The following is a 16,405-nucleotide window of genomic DNA, read 5'->3' as shown; positions in this document are numbered from 1 at the left end:
TTTCACTGCTCTTTCCCTATCTGATATCAGGACAGCAGGAAAATAGACTGAGAAACCCCCTAGAGGAACTAGTTTCAAATACCAGTCGGACAGGAGGTTAAGAGGGCATGGGACATAAGGAAGGAACAACTCTGATCACCCACAAGTAAAAGAGAGAGAGGTTGGTAACAGGCATTAAAGCAGTGATCTTTGATCAAGGTCAAGTTTTGGTGCCAAGAAATCAACTTGGATGGTGGAATGTGAGCAGATTTTACTTATTCTCGAATATGTCAATTTTTTTTTTTTTAACAATGCTATGTTCCAGGCTTGGTGAAGCAATCTTGAGAACACACTGTGTCAGATCCCCTTTGCTGAATACCACTGCTCCATTCTCCTTATGTTAGGGCCTTTTCTCTGCTGAGTTAGACTACCCAGGGCCAAGTTCGAATGCTGAGATAATGGTTCCCCCAGATCTGACTGTGTGCCTCCCACTTCTCTCCAGACCCCAGTCCAGTGCCCTCGTCCACCAGCACCTACCATGCCATCATCGGCGGGATTGTGGCTTTCATCGTCTTCCTGCTGCTCATCCTGCTCATCTTCCTCGGCCACTACTTGATCCGGCACAAAGGTCAGAAGCATTATGAGAATTTGGATGGGCTGGGGAGATCAGTCAGGGGCAGGCAGGAAGAAGAAGGCTGCAAGAAGGGCCTGCAGATACTCAGTCGTCCCCTTGGAGAGTTTGAGGGGGAAAAATATGCAGCCAACCCCTTTAGTGTCAACCCTGTGATCACTGAGCCCACCAGCTCCACAGTAAAACCTGATTGCTTGGTAATCATCCAAGTAAAATCAAACCTTCCCACTCAGACAGCTGCTCCAGGCTGCTCTGCCTCCAGGGTCTCTGCTGTGTAAGACTGAGAGCTCCTGAAATGAATCTCTATCCCATTTTTTCCTGTACTGTCATCCTTTCTGTTGGTTTAGCTTCTTCCTTCTTGATCTCCTCACTCCTCGTCCTCACCCTATCTCTTTGCTCCCCACTTTTGCTGTTGTTAGAGTTTTTGTTTTCCCTCCTATATCCATGACACCTTTTCATTACTTCTCAGACCTCCTGCCTTGATATTGTTGCAGCCAGCAGCCTAGCTGCATGAGCTGGTCATATGTGAGCCAGCTCTCAACGACATTGCTCATGAAACTGCTCACAGCCAAGGTGTAGTGGTCCACCTGGAATCCCTGTAACTCCGGAGGCTGAGGCAGGAAGATTACAAGTTTGCAATCAGCCTTGTAATGTTGCCAGGCCCTAATCAACTTCATGAGACCCTGTCTCAAAATGACAACTAAAAGGGCTGGGAATGTAGCTTAGTGGTAAAGCACCCATGAGTTCAATCTTCAGTATGAAAATAAATAAATAAATAAAAGCAAAAGCTACTCATAATGTTGACATAGCAATTCCTCATCCTAGTGTGTACCTGCACATATATATGTGTATACATACATATATATATAAATACACACACATATATATATGCACTCGCGCATGCACACACATACACACCTCTTTCTCTTTGCATTTCTTGTCTGTATTATATCATAGAGGAGATTCTAATAATAAGGGCAGGATTCAGTATTCAGATGGATGTGGTCAGGTGAGAGATGCTGCCAGCAAAATGCAAAGGAGGTAAGGTAGGGTGGAAGAAAGCTCTCGGCAAGAGAGAAAAGTTACATAAGCATTGTGCAAGTGGGTGGGCGGGAAAGTGGAAGTGGGCAGGGTGGACGGTGGCAGCATAGAAGCTACTTCTGAAAAGAGGAGCCTCTCTCTCCACACAGGAACCTACCTGACGCACGAGGCCAAGGGCTCTGATGATGCCCCAGATGCGGACACAGCCATCATCAACGCAGAAGGCGGGCAGTCAGGAGGGGATGACAAGAAGGAATATTTCATCTAGGGGCACCTGCTCACCTCCTGTGCCCCCCAGGGGCCCCGTGGGGACTGCTGGGGCCGTCACCAACCTGGACTTGTACAGAGCGACCCCAGGGCCGCCCCTCCCGCTTGCTCCCCAGCCCACCCACCCCCCTGTACAGAATGTCTGCTTTGGGTGCGGTTTTGTACTCGGTTTGGAATGGGGAGGGAGGAGGGCGGGGGGGAGGGGAGGGTTACCCTCAGCCCTTTCCGTGGCTTCTCTGCGTTTGGGTTATTATTATTTTTGTAACAATCCCAAATCAAATCCGTCTCCAGGCTGGAGAGGCAGGGCTCCTGGGGTGAGGAAAGAAAAAAAAAAAAAAAATGAAAGAAAAAAAGAAAAACAAAAACAAAAAAAAACAAAAACAAAAAATGAAAAAACAAAATCAAAAAAAAAGAAAAAAAAGAAAAGAAAAGAAAACCTGGAATGCTCGAGGAGAATGAAGGTGGAGGGGTAGGAAATGGGTAAGGAACAGGGCTGTTTCGGAGGTAGGGGCTCTCCCCAGACCTCTTCCCTCTATTCTCCCAGCAGAGGAGGTTCCCAGACTTCAGAGACCCAGGAACAGGAAGGTTGTGAGCAGGGGCTGGTGGTAGCTTTTCCTCTGCGAGCCATGCACTGTGAGTCATGGATAGGGAGACAGGTGCCACCCTGAAGCAGAGTGGAAAAGTTGTCTGGGAGATGTGACCTGGAGCCATGTGGGGACCCAGGGCTTTAACACTGGGAGGACACGGGTCCCTGTAAAGAGGGTAGATTTGGAGAGAAAGGACTGATGGTGGAGAAAGCCCTGTCCACCCCTCCTCACGATGAATGAAACCAGGCCTTGGGGGACAGCAGAGCTCAGCTGCCCTTCCTAGTCCCAGCAGCTGTGGGAGAGGCGCTGCTCTGGGGCCTGAACCGCATCTGCTTCCCCGCCAAGGTGTCCCTCACTCTTACCTACCACCCTGGACTGTTGCACGGCAACCGCTCCTCTCATGGCATTGCTCAGCAACTCCTCCAACATCTTGTGCCACCTTGTGCCCCTTCCTATCCCCTATACCAGCCTTCGTTCCTTCCTCCCTCAGCAGCCAGGCAGACATAACAACAAAAATACTAAAAGGAGCTTCACTGCACTGAGCTGTTTCCTGCCCAAACTAAGGGAATAATGTGAACTCTGTGCGCATGCGTGTGTGTAATTGTGTGTAAACGTGTGTGGGTGTGTATGTGCTGTATGTGCCTGTGTGTCTGTGTGCATGAGAAGAAGAGAGGGATTGAGGAGGAGGGCGGAGGACAGGGGTCCTGGGCAGGTAGACGGGTGTAGAGCTCATAAAGGATGGCTTTGGGAGTGGGGGATTCCTAGTCAGGGTTTGTACCTCACCTGGGATGCTGCTCCATCCTGGTCTTTTCCATGCCACCCCCAATGCCCTCGTGTTTTAGAGAAAGGAGTCCCAGGATGTGTCTTTGCCCAGCTGTGCATCTCATCTCTCCCTGAAACACACAGCATCCAGCTCCTCCCTCAGCATCCCATCTCCAAGCCTTGGAGTCAGTGCCACAGCCTTTGCTATGCACCCCACAGGCCTCTCCCTGGCATTGACCCTGGATTTCCAACTGTGTGTAACCCATAGGTCTGGGTCCTCGCCCCTGCTTTTGGTTTTGTTTTCCTCCTTGTGGCCCAGCTGGTTGCTGTGGAGATGAGGCTGCTCACCCTCCCTGTGCTGGTGGGCCTGCCCCACCTCAGACCCCGGATGCTCTTGGCATTGCCCTCCCCTCTCCAGCATGTCCTCCCTGCTCTGATAACGGGCGTGCAAAATGGGGACACCTGCAATCCAGCAGGTTTGCCCACTCCTTCAGTTCAGGTAATACCTTTGTGAATCTTCCAGCCCCTGGTTCGGGTCCTGGGCACAGCAGGCAGCCCCCTCACCCAAGCCAGGGCCCCCTCCTCTTACAGCAACAAGGGAGCCTTGGACCCCAGGTCTCTTGGGCTTCCTGTCTCCCGGCACCCGCTTTTGGGAAAAATGATTTTTTCTCTTTGAGCTGAACCACTCTGTCCATATTACACAGAAGCCATATTTGTACGGGGGGCGGGGGGAGCAGGGCCTTTGTGCTGTGTGTGTCTGTCCACGGGTGGGCGGGTGGGGGAAGGGAGCAGGGAGGGGATCGTGTATCTTTATAATCTTTCTAACTCTCCTGTGCTAATCTCAGAGGGGTCACCCTCAATATATCTGGATTACCCGTGTCGTCCAGCTGCCTCCTTTCTGCGGCTCTCACTACTGCAGGGCTGCGTGTAGCTAAGGGCTGTTCTGGTATCGCCTGCACCTGGCACCTGCCATCTCAAGGGGGTGCCGTGTCCTTGCCATGTTCTCTCAAGAGCATCTGTGTATGGAAACAAAGGAGACAAGTGTCTTCACCCCTTTTTGCCGGGTCCTTGCTTTCCAGAGAGGGTTTGGGGTGGGGCATCCGACTGCTTCTCCAGCCCTCTGTCTGGCACTTGGGAACCACTTGGAGACACCCTCAACACTGTCCAGGAAGGAGACCGACCAGATCGTTGCCAAACTTACTTTCCAGCCCTCCTAATGTTCAACAGGAAACTGGTATCCTGGGAGACAAGGGAGTCATTTCTACAAGGTCTGAGTGCTCTGCCCCCAGGTACCCCTCTACGTGACTGAGAAAAAGTCCTAGACAGAACTGGGGTTAGAACGTCCCATGCTTTCTTGAAAAATGAATCCAAGTGTCCCCTATCCTGCTCTCTCTCACTGTTCTGACTTGGACACTCTATGACCCACCACTCCCAAAATCCAGGCTACAACTCCCACACTGAAGAAATAAAATGCAGAGACCAGTGACGAAATGGCAGAGAACCTGGGAAAGCAGCTGAAGGAGAGGCTACCAAGGAGAAGAGGCGTTGACTCCAGAGAATCTGCCTATAGGGAAGATGCCTTTTGTTTCTGCCAGCCAGAGAACTAGCAGTTCCACTCCACCACCACCCCCCAAGTCCCCAGAAGAAACTTGACTTATTGCTGAGATGTCAGTCCAATGAAGTAATTCCAGAACCTCTATGTTCCCAACAGAAATATGAGTAGAGATTACCCCATGGGCAACATGGGGTAAAAATATGGTATCCCATTGTCCCCAAGAGCCTTGCTTTAATATGCCAGACCACGTGTTCTGCTTGGATGTGGGAGATACACTTACAGGGCCCGTAGGTAGGTGGTGAAGCAAATGCCCAGTCACTTCCTGAGTAGGGTCATGATGCAGCCTTGACAGCTCCTTCAGTCCTCCCTCCCTCTCACACTGAAACACCACACCTCAGATAGCCATACACACTCCTGGACGCTGCCAACACCCAACACTCAGATGTGCACACACTGATACATAACACACACACACACACACACACACACACACACACACAGGTAAACAGGCAAATTCTACCCACCCTGGTACACACAGAGTCCCCACCAAAATGTATCCCCCCACAAGACTGAACAGATCCAACCACAAACACATGGCTGTAGAACACTGTCCTTGGATCCCACCCAAGGGGATGGGCAGCAGTGAGAGTCATCCGCTGCCATTGCACTACAACTTCCCAGCTCCTCTCTTATCTCTGCCTCACAAGTCACCTCTGGCCCCTCTTCCTTCCTTGTGCTTGAAGAATCTCCACTTGTTGGAAAGCCCCTTGGTTTCTTCCTTTCCATCTTCGGGAAAATGCCCCCTTCCTGGTCCTCGCCTTGTTCTTTTCCTGAGACTGTCAAACCCAAACTCAAAACAGGAAGCCCCAGTCAGTGCCCCATGTGGACCTCGGGCTCAGGCAGGCAGTAGGCGTGGGGCAAAGCTTCCTGAGTGCTGCCCCCATGGCCCTGCCCAGAACCTGAGGGCCTTCATTAGACCTCAGCACTTATCTGGGAACCACAGCTGCTGATAGAGTGTCCCGGTCCTTCTCTCTGCCAGCGCTGAGCCCACAGTGCTATGGGGAACTGCCTGCGCCCGGTGAGTGTAGGGCCCCACTCTCCCACTCCCGGCCCCTTTGCCCCCAGTGCCCTTCGGTGTGCTCCTCAGGTCTCTCCTTTTCTGCTCATCTTTTATCCCTCCCCTCATTTTGTTCTCTCTTAAAAATCTGTTTTCCCTTCCTCCTTGTCCCAGCCTCCCACCCCATCCTTCTCCTTTCCCTTCACCTGTTAGCCAGTTCCTTGCAGGTCCTTTATTGTCCTGCTCTGACTCTGTTCCTCCAGTCCTACCCCTTCCCTGGCTTTTCCATCTCCCTATTTCTTTTCCATCTCTCGGTCCCTCCACTGTCTTCTTCCATCATCCCTGCTGCCTCCAATTCCCACAGCTCCCTCTTCCTCCCAAGTCGATCTTCCCTTTGTCCTCCCTTCCCAAGTCCCCAAGGTTCCAGGAGGCTCTTGGTTGGGGTGACTGGACGCTGACTTCCTCCTCTGGGTATGCCTTCCAGGTGGAGTCCTCCTCACTGGACAAGAACAGCAGTCACTTGTCTCTTGAAAACTATACTTGGAATTATTCCTACGATGACGATGACGATTCCTACAAACTCCTTGAAGACTACCACATTCTGGACTCCGCTGCCCCCTGCCATTCCTGTAACCTTCTGGATGACTCCTCGCTACCCTTCTTCATCCTGGCCAGTGTCCTGGGTATTCTGGCTAGTGGTGCTGTCCTCTATGCACTTTTCAGATCTCTCTTCCACTGGCAGCTCTGCCCCAGTTGGCCTATCCTGGCACAGCTGGCTGTGGGAAGCACCCTCTTCAGCATCGTGGTGCCCATTCTGGCCCCAGGGCTAAACAGCACCCATAGCACCATCCTGTGTAGCCTGGGATATGGGGTCTGGTACAGCTCAGCCTTTGCCCAGGCTCTACTGATAGGGTGTCATGCCTGCCTGGGCCCCAAACTGGGTACAGGCCAGATCCGGGGCCTCACTCTGGGACTCACTGTGGGGGTTTGGGGAGCGGCTCTTCTGTTAGGGTTGCCAATCACCCTGGCCACTGACACTTCTTATGGTCTCTGCACCCTGGAATATAGCAGGGGCCTTGGGGCTTTGCATTCCACACATGCTGCAGTCTGCTTTTGCATCTTTATCTTGCTGCCCCTGGGTTTGTTGGGAGCCAAGGGGCTAAAGAAGGCATTGGACAGGGGACCAGGTCCCAGCATTAATGTCCTGTGGGTCTGGTTCATTTTCTGGTGGCCTCATGGGATGGTTCTGGGGTTTGACTCTCTAGTGAGGGCCAAGGTTTTGCTGTTGCCAACGTGTATGGCCCAGCAGATTCTGGACGTGATGCTGCACCTGGCAGAAGCCCTGGCCATGTTGCACTGTGTGGTGTCCCCCCTGCTCGTGGCCCTGTTCTGCCACCAGGCCACCCGTGCCTCCTTGCCCTCCCTGCCTCTTCCTGCAAGACGATCTTCTCATCCGGACACTTTTGAAGGCAAATCTTCACTTTCTTCCCACTTGTCAACCTGAATTAAAGTTTACACTGCTTTTATGAAGTGAGTAGTTTCTTGTTTTGTCTGGGGATGAAGAGGAGAAGAAGGAGAATGGAGAGAGAGGAAGACTTTTCCTGCCAGATTTTCCTGCCAGCATCTGTTTCTCTAGCTGGCCTGGGGAGAAAGTGAATGATGTGTAAACATCCTCAGGACACACACATGTTTTCTTGAGGTATGCGGTTACTGCCTTCTCCAAGGGGAAGAGAGGAGAAACTGGAGCATGATGGGAGCAGATGAGCCTTGAAAACTAGAAGACATGCTTAATAGGTAAATAAATAAGAGAAGCTCTTGCATAGAGCAAATGAGATAGGAAGAAAAACTGGAAAATCCAGGAACAGTGGCCTATGCCTGAAATCCTATCTACTAGGGAGGCTGAGGCAGGAGGACTGCAGTTTGAGGCCGGCCAGCCTCCTCAACTTAGTGAGATCTTGTCTAAAAATAAAAAAAAACCTAAAAACTGAAAAGGACTGGGCTGTAGCCCAGTAGTGGTAAAGAGTCCCTGAGTTCAAAAAAAAGAAAAAGAATAGAAACTGGAGAAAGAGAAAAGAGAGAAGAGCAATAATGTCACAGGTGTATTTCCCCTTCCCTGTTTACCGTGTCTAGACTCCCCCTCTGTCTTTTATCTCCTCTCTGGCTTTGTTTAACTACCAGGGTGGTGGTGGGGAAGGAGGAAGCAGCATCCTCAGACATTTTTCAGTCCAGAGTGTATACAAAGATCAGGTTAAAGTCACTTTCTAGGAGTCCTCTCTGAGGCTTATTCCTTAACATGACCCTGATTCCACTGTGTGTGTGTGTGTGTGTGTGTGTGTGTGTGTGCACGCCTCTGTTTCTCTATTAGAACCTAAATGCATGTGAGATGATGCATGTATGCAATAACACAGTTCTTTGCATATGCTTGCAGCTGGGTCAGTCCCTGGACCACCCGTGCCGGTGTGTGTGCACAGACTTCTTGCAGGGTCCCTCTCTCCAATTCTCAGGGAACAGAAGCAGGTTTAAGGATTTCCTCCTTAATCAAATGAGTTGCCCAGTTTTTTTCTATGTAGAGAGAAGTAAAATCAAGAAGTCATGAAGGATGGACAAACTTAAATGGGGAGGCCCTAATATGATTCATCTTCTGTTTGGAATCCCCTAAATCTCCCTTTTAAGCTCCAGTTCTTAAATCAACCCTTCTGTCTCACACAAACCTCTCCTTCTGCTTTCTGCACATACCCCAATATACTAAGCCCTCTCTTTCCCAGATATGCCCCTGATTCTCCTGCTGTGTAATCATGACCTTGGAAGCTTTATCTCATGCCATATCCAGCCACGTTTAGGTGATGGTTGGAGGGTAGCAAGTTCCTTTTCATATTGGGCACAACCTCTATGCCAACAAACTCACCCTCGACCAAGGAAGTCCTCAAAAATCTCCTCCCATGACCCAACTAAAGGCTGGGAACACTTGAGCAGGCACCTCACATCTATCTGAGTCTCGTTAAAGTCTTTCCATTTTTTTCCAGGACATGCCCTACCCAACTTGTTCCTTCAAAATGTTTCTGCTAGACTCTGGGCTTGGGGATAAATAGGAAGTATGGGAGGGAGGCAGAGATGACTGAAGACATCTTAGGCAGGAGGGTCCAAAAGGCTCAGAGAATTTTCCTGGGTGGGTGCTGTGACAAGGCCTCTAAATCTCCCACCTTCTGTCTCTTAGCAACCACCAGGTTTAGTTTCCGATTGGTGCAACACAAATTGAAAGGCGGGATTTGGGGACCATTGAGATGCGGGAGACATTCTGAAACAAAAAGAGAGGAAAAATGAAGAAAAAGGAAATAATTTACAAATCGAAATTATACTCAGGTCTCTCACCACAGTTGGTAAATATGTCCTAGTGTTTTTGTTTTCTCCTATTCCCTTTCCAGGCTCCTTTCAAAATCCCCCTCTAACCCCTGACCACTCTCTCAGTCCTGCCAGATGTTGCCCTCCTTCCTGACAAGGGACTAGATTTAGAGGCTGACCTAGTTGAGGGGAAGGAGAGGCTGTTTTTGATTCTCAGAAGCTTCCAGCATTAACCTGATGTGAGGAAGGCTCAGTTTAAGACCACTAGGGTTGTCTTATCTACCCCGCACCAGTGCCTACAGACAGAAGTCCCTCCTCACTGGTCCAGGTAGAGACAACCCAGACTCTTGGGTAATGGCTTGTCAGCTCTCGTATTCCTCACAAAAGAAAGGCAGAGGCAGAAGCTGGCAGCTGATAAGAGGTCAGAGTAGGCTGGAGACTAGCATCCCCACGGTTATCTTCCCCTCATTCCCACCCCTGCTGGCCTTGCCCTGGTCCTTCAGGGGCTGCCCTTTCCCTGCCATTATCTATTCTTCTGGACAGTTCTTTCCTACATCTAACTCTGACCTCAGCCATTTCTTTAAAGCTTTCCATGGGGACCTGCCCATTTAACTCACTGCATGCCACCAACCACTCTAAAATTGTTCTGAACCTGGCATCTTTTCTGAGACTCTTCAGGAATACAAATCCTGTTTCCTTAGAACCCTTAAGAATTTAATCTGAGGGTTGGCAGGGACTTTAGCTGTGTATGAGTTATTGGGCCTCCTGGCTAAGCAAAAAATCCTCTCAGAAAGATGAGAGCCATGGAGGCTAGCTCTGGGGAGCACACAAAACCCTGGGGAGGGACAATTTGCATTAAGGAGAGAGACGTATGTCTTGAGGGAAGTTTGAAAATCATGTTGAGGCTCATAATTCATGCATTTTGGGCTGAGGCCACTCCCAGAGGATCCAGGAAACAAATGCCTTGTCCTCACACCTTTTTATCCATCTCCATTTCCCTACCCTCCATTCCCATCTTCGCTGTCTTCCTGTAGCCACTCCCAGAGGAATTCTGACTGAGAACTTCACTGGGATTTCAAACCCAATTCATCGCCAACTCTAATTGCCAGGGATTTGCATGAAAACCATAGTATGCTATCTAATTATTCTGACAACCGCAGCCCGCCGTCTGGGCACAAGGAGAATCGCAGTTTTAATTAACAATAATGCACCTTGCAGATGAATGTGACTGTTTAGGTTAATTAACAAGTCCAAGTCCTTCCAAATCATCTCCAGACATCTAGGTGATTTGGGCAGGAGGGGTGAGGGGCACATAGTGGGGTAAGGAGTATTTAGAAATCAGTTCAGCAAAAGTGGTTGCTAGCTGTCATCTTTCCTCTAAGAATCTGAGGAAGGAAAGAGGTACTCTCCAAGGGGTGGCCTCTGGATAATTGATTTAGAAGAATTTGGTGCCAATGCTTTAAGGGGTATTTCAGGCATCCTTGTATCACACTTAGATTTAGGACATCTTTTAGACACACTTTTATAAATGAGAATACTAAATCCTTATCATTCTCGAATGCCTATAATTCACTGTCTGTTCATTTGCAAATGTGTTTTCTAGCATTAGCATCTGTACTTTCCCATCTTGCCATTTCTCCCCTCCCATATCTGGGGGCACTTAAAGTCATCTGTTCCTTAAGATTTCTATGATAATGTCTCAAGTTCCTCCCACCCCAAGGATAATAGTACTTTTCCTCAGTGTTCTGGAAGAATACATCCCATGTAGCTCCAAACTGCATCTTTGGTCTTTCTAGTTTTTCTAATAGCATGGATCTTGTCTTCTCTCTATTAATCAAGTATTACTAATATTACAGGAAGAAGAGAGGATTATACACCTCTTAGAAAATCTGGTAATAGTTGTCAAATGTGGTGGTGCATGCCTGGAATACGGTGACTCTGGAGGCCGAGGCAGGAGGAGTGCAAGTTCAAGGCCAGCCTCAGGAACTTAGTGAGGCCCTGTGTTAAAATAAAATTTAAAAAAAATTTAAAATGGGCTGGGGCTATAGCCCAGTGGTAGAGCATCCCTGGATTCAAACTCTAATAACAGAGAGAGAGAGAGAGAGAAGGAAAAGAAAAAAAAAGAAAAAGAAAGAAAAAGAAAGAAAATCTTGTAAAAGTTTCTCTTTAAGAAAATATACTCCAAATTTGGCATTTAGTTCCTCCCTATACTTAGGGGTAATCACAAGTGCTTTGCTCTCTTTTGTGGGACTTCCATGAACAGTCCATGACCTTTGCTCACTAAGCCGTACACCTGGTGGTGTACATTTGGTCCTACAAATGGACAAATTTGTTTTCTATTCTAAGAGCCTTTGCCCTTGACTCTTCAGTCCAGAACTCTCTTTCCTGTGCTCTTTTGTGACTAGCATCTTCTTATCTTTGGTGTCTCAGTGCAAATATCAGCTCCATAAGACTGACCTTCCTTGGCATCTCATGGAGCGTAGCCCCAGCCACCTTGTGCACCTACTTATTCTCTGCCACTTCACTCGGGCTGTTTCCATTGTAGCATGTACTCATGCTAGAATTGGCCTTGTTCATTCGCTTATGGGATTACTGATTTTCAGCAGGTTCACCTCTTTCTTTCACCACTAGAACATAAGCTGCATGAGAACAAGACCATCTTCTCTTGTACACAGAGTTCAGTAAATGTGGAATAAATACATTAATTAACTAATTTCCTATGAATAAAGCATGGCTTCACATGCTAGAAGGGTCACATTCCAGTGGGAAACAGGAACAAGCAAGCAAATAACTGGTGCAGAAAAATGTTGGAAAATGACTTTCCTGCCCTAAGTCCTCTGGGGCATCTCTCTCATGTCATTCAGTCGTTTAGGGCAGAAGAGCCTGAAGGACTGTCAGGACAAAGTTTCTGGTCTGTGAACCTGCTTTCGGTGTCAATTTATGGCTGGCAGATCCAGGGGGTCTTCACCACAGTTCCTGAGCATGTGTTGCAGGAACAGTTCTTTCTCTCCTTTGGGATACTGGCTCAGGACAGCAGGGGAAACCTGGGAAGGGCTGTCAATGTTTCATCTGTACTTAAAGAAAAATGAGTCACAGGACACTTGCCCAAATTCCAGGAGACTTTCATTGGCTCAGAATCAAATTCAGAGTCCAACCGCCTCCTCGGATTTCATCACACTGAAAAAGAGAAGCACACTCCCTTGAAACTAAAGGTCATTTCAGTCTTCATGTTGATTTCTTCCGTTTTGTTAGCCTAACCCCTTCCCTACCTCCGAACCCAGTCCCGGAGGTTCACCTTCTGGCCTCTGTCGCCCCCCTGTGGCAACTTATCTTTCTGCGGTTCTGGGTACTTGATTAACCCTTTAAGGCACTTTAGGGGGGATATACTTCATTTCATTTACAGAATTTATTGCACATTAAGTTTAGTGCACATTAAGTGCACATTTATTGCACATTTTGTGAGAGGTACTGAAAGAGGTAGAGATAAGTCAGACACAACTCTAGACATCAGCACCTCCCTGAACCTATCTGGTGCCCTCCAACCCCTCCCTTCTTTCCTTGGTTCTCAGGATTTCCCAATTTTTTCTCCTGAACAACCCTGAACATATGTGGAACCCGGGACACAAAAGAGAACCCCAAAGCTCTCAGATGAGTCCTCTATCTCATGGGTAATCCCAAGCCCCTAGTCAGTCCCTATTTTGCTGCCATGTTCAGGAATATTCTTTCCTGACCTCTGTGGTAATGGAGATTGAACCTAGGAGAGCTCTAGCACTGAGCTATATCCCCAGTGGTTCCAAATTTATATCATGGCAGGGTCTCACCCACCCTTGCTTTGAATTTGCTATCTCCCTGCCTCAGTCACAGGAGTAACTAGGATTTCAGGCTTCCCCACTGTGCCCAGTTAGAGAATTTATTTTTCTAGGAATGTTCTTTATGTGCAGATGCAGAGATGATGCAAGTGTAAGGGGAATTTCCAAGGTGTTTGCGCTAGATATTCTGGATACAGATATGCTGAAAAAAAATTACTGGGAGGAGAGAGAATAGATGTGGAACGTCAGAGTAGAAAGTTCTCTTCAACCAGTGTTCAGAATTTAGGGGCACCCAATGGAAAGAAATAACAGGGAGACTGGTTTTGGTTGAATGTTAGGAAAAGCTTTTCAGAATTGAATCTGTGCCCCAAGGATGGGCTGTCACATTCTTAATAGTGGAAGGAAGGAAGGAAAGAAGGGAAGGAAGGAAGAATGGATGAAAGGATGGATAGATAAGATAGGTAGATAGATAGATAGATGGATGATAGATAATTGGTTGGTTTACTCCTGTCTGTGATTTGAGAAAGAGCTGAGAAAGAAGTAGACTATCTCTGTTATCAGCCTGGAAGCTTCCAACAACACAACCATGCTTCTTCTCCACCCCATTGTCCTCTTCAAGCTCTAGAACAAGGCTGCTCTTTCATAGACTTGGTTGATTGGCAGGGGTGAGCTATGCAAAGTTTTGGGGAATATGAAAGGAGCAAGTGGGGGAAGGTCACTGAGATAGCAAAAACTGAAGAAATTAAATAAAACTTAATAGAGATTAATGCAAAACCTACGTTTTAAAAAATCAATTGCACTAAGTGGGATGGAAAAGGCCTGGCTCAACAGAAGTTGTTGTAGGAGAGAGAGACTTAGAGGTTTCACTTGGCTACAGGCTAACGATGATTCAGTAGTGTGTATGGCAGCCAAAAAGTCGATGCAAATTCAACCTGCATTAAGACACAGCATACAGGACAAGGGAGGGCAATACCAACCCTGCCCTGGACTGGTCATGTTTAGAATGGAGAGCTCAGCTCTGGGACCCATGTATTCAAAGGGCCACTAACAAATTAGAACTCTTAATAGGCAGAGGCCAAAATGATAATGAACTAGAGCCCTGCTATTGCTCTAAGGAGGGGATGAAGGAGCGAGAGTGTGTGAGTGGGGTGTGGAGACTTACACTGGAAGAGTGTAAGAAGTATTTAGCTTTCCTTAAATAGCTGAATGGTTGTGATTTGGAAGAAGCATTAGACATGTGTATTTCAGAACTAGGATCACTGGATGAAAAGAAATAACAAGGACATTTGTTTTGGCTGAATGTTAGAAAAAGCTTTTCACAATTGAATCTGTGCCACAAGGATGGACTATCACATTCTTGTTAATGGAAGAAAAGGAGGGAGGAAAGAAGGGAAGGAGGGAAGGAGCAAGGGAGGAAGGAAGAACAGATAGGTAGCTAGATAATGCATATAAGAACAGCATGTGTTCTACACTGATCTGTGTTCTTGTTTTACAGTGGTGAACATAAGATGTGTGAGTCTTGCCCTTGTGGAATTTAGAGACCAACATAAAATGTAGATTAAACACCAAAACATACATACACACACACACACACACACACACACACACACACACACATTAGAAATGTTGTTAGAAGAGAAATGGTGTGACTATGAACAAGAAGAGAATTCAAGTGTGGAAATAATTTGAGCTATGAGTTCACAGTTTCAGAACAGATTCAACCTGAGACCATAGTAGCAGATCATTAGAATGTAGTAGAGGACACACTGCATTGGGACAGAGCTGGGACCAGTCCAGTGGCTTTCTTCCAAATGGCAGTGCATCAGAATCACCTGGAGAGAGTTTTTCAATAGTCTTTTACCAAACCCAAGATACTCTGAATCAGAACATTGGGTCCCAGACACTCTGAAGCCCTATGATAATATATTAAATGAAAGAGCTGGATAAAAATGCATATTCATTGATTCTGGTGTCTGGGTCTCTCTTATGATGATTTTAATCTCTTTGTTTGAATTCTGGAATTAAATGCCTCTGATTTAAAGCTTGAATACTTTGGTCTCGTCAGGACCTGGTTTATAGAACAATGAAGGAATTCTTAGCCAGATATGCACCTGACCTGAATTTTTCCAAGAGGTGGGTACCATTGCTCCGCACCAATTACTGCAGAAAATGTAGCCGGTGCCTGGGGTCCCTCTAGTGGTCAGAAGTTGTCACTTCAGACCCCACTTTGCTTCCAGACCCAGGTTTGGCCAGAGAATTTGCTTAAGGGGGCTGGCTCTAAGAGGAATGAAGAGATCCTATGAAAAGAAAGCAAAGGAGTTTAACACATATTCTAGAAAGTTCTTCCCTAGAATCCATGTTAAAAAATAGAAGTGGCAGACCTCAAGAATTTCTTTCCAAATTCACCCTGTCCCCCCCTTTTTTTTTTTTTTTTTTTTTTTTGCCTTGTCTTGGATGATCTAAATTTAAAGAAGAAGGTTGAGGTATACACAACTTTTACTAAGCAGATAGGGTTTCCCCAAGATACCAGGTCATTGATTACTGATTCCCAGAGTCATTTTTTTTCCTTGAGAAAATATGTAATGTATCAGTCTTGGGTGGTTGGCTAGAGCGCTGGGTTGAGTTGGAAGACCTGGGTTTTGCATTCTGTGCTACATTGCTTAACCAGCTTTCTGAGTTTTAGTGTTCTTATCTATGAAAAAGCACATAATAACACTTGCTCTATTTAACTCACAGGTCTGAAGTACAGATTAAATGAGCTGACAGATGTGGAAGCTGTAAAATGAATTACAGCTGGGAGGAAATACATTGCTATTAGTATTAATGAACAGTTTGCCCTGCAGCCAATTGGGAAAATGTCCCTTGCCTTTTGGGGCCATTCCACCTAAAGATAAGTTTTTCCAAAGGCAGGAGCATGGGGGAACTGGACTGTGGGAATTACCCTTCCACCTCTGTCCCTGGGTCTCCATTCAGCCTAGCATCCAAAGGGCTAACAGAATCTGCCTGAGCAGTGTTTATTAGGAAGCTCTCAGGAAGCAGTTCTTTAAACAAGAGGCCAATGTGGAGGTGAGAGGGAAAGATGGTAGTGGTAGTAATGGGGGCTATTGGTAGGCATTTTGCTGGCATTTGGGCTGGCTTATGCTGCACTATGGTATTATTTACAGAAGATCATTAAGTGCTCATGACTGTATTGGTCCCTCTGCAGTATCCTTGATCATACCTAACCTTATTTTGAGGACCCTGAAAAAACCACATCCCAACTCTTCTCACAATCCTCTCGTACGTTTTCCATTCCTTGGAATATGATATCATTTGGAAGCTCCTTGTTATGGGAGGGTGAAGTCACTGTGAGAATCTGTCTGCTCAGCTTCCCCCAAC

The 16,405-nt window shown here is 47.3% G+C and overlaps 2 protein-coding genes across 4 annotated transcripts in view; both read left to right on the top strand.

The window, feature by feature from the left end:
* The window catches only part of Cadm3 (cell adhesion molecule 3), a 31,027-nt gene extending 27,984 nt beyond the window's left edge, over positions 1-3,043 (top strand). For all 3 annotated transcript variants that reach the window (XM_047564464.1, XM_047564474.1, XM_047564482.1), the window contains 2 exons: positions 482-607; positions 1,801-3,043. In XM_047564464.1, coding sequence (XP_047420420.1) covers positions 482-607; positions 1,801-1,919 — 245 coding nt within the window. In that variant the 3' untranslated portion in view covers positions 1,920-3,043. The remainder of the gene's footprint in view (positions 1-481; positions 608-1,800) is intronic.
* Positions 3,044-4,074: 1,031 nt separating this feature from the next.
* Ackr1 (atypical chemokine receptor 1 (Duffy blood group)) lies at positions 4,075-7,409 on the top strand. Its single transcript, XM_047561082.1, has 2 exons — positions 4,075-5,900; positions 6,364-7,409. The coding sequence occupies exons 1-2, from the start codon at positions 5,880-5,882 to the stop codon at positions 7,381-7,383; spliced, it is 1,041 nt and encodes a 346-aa protein (XP_047417038.1). The 5' UTR covers positions 4,075-5,879; the 3' UTR covers positions 7,384-7,409.
* The last annotated feature ends 8,996 nt before the right edge of the window (positions 7,410-16,405 follow it).

The sequence above is a fragment of the Sciurus carolinensis genome, chromosome 1 (genome assembly GCF_902686445.1).
Source record: "Sciurus carolinensis chromosome 1, mSciCar1.2, whole genome shotgun sequence".
Classification (NCBI taxonomy): Eukaryota; Metazoa; Chordata; class Mammalia; order Rodentia; family Sciuridae; genus Sciurus; species Sciurus carolinensis.
Note: the sequence above shows the minus strand (reverse complement) of the source record. Positions and strands in the feature narration are given on the sequence as shown.

Coding starts and splice junctions, on each gene's coding strand:
- Ackr1 (XM_047561082.1), top strand. CDS start 5,880: ATGGGGAACTGCCTGCGCCCG. Junction 5,901..6,363: donor TGGGGAACTGCCTGCGCCCG/GTGAGTGTAGGG, acceptor TATGCCTTCCAG/GTGGAGTCCTCCTCACTGGA.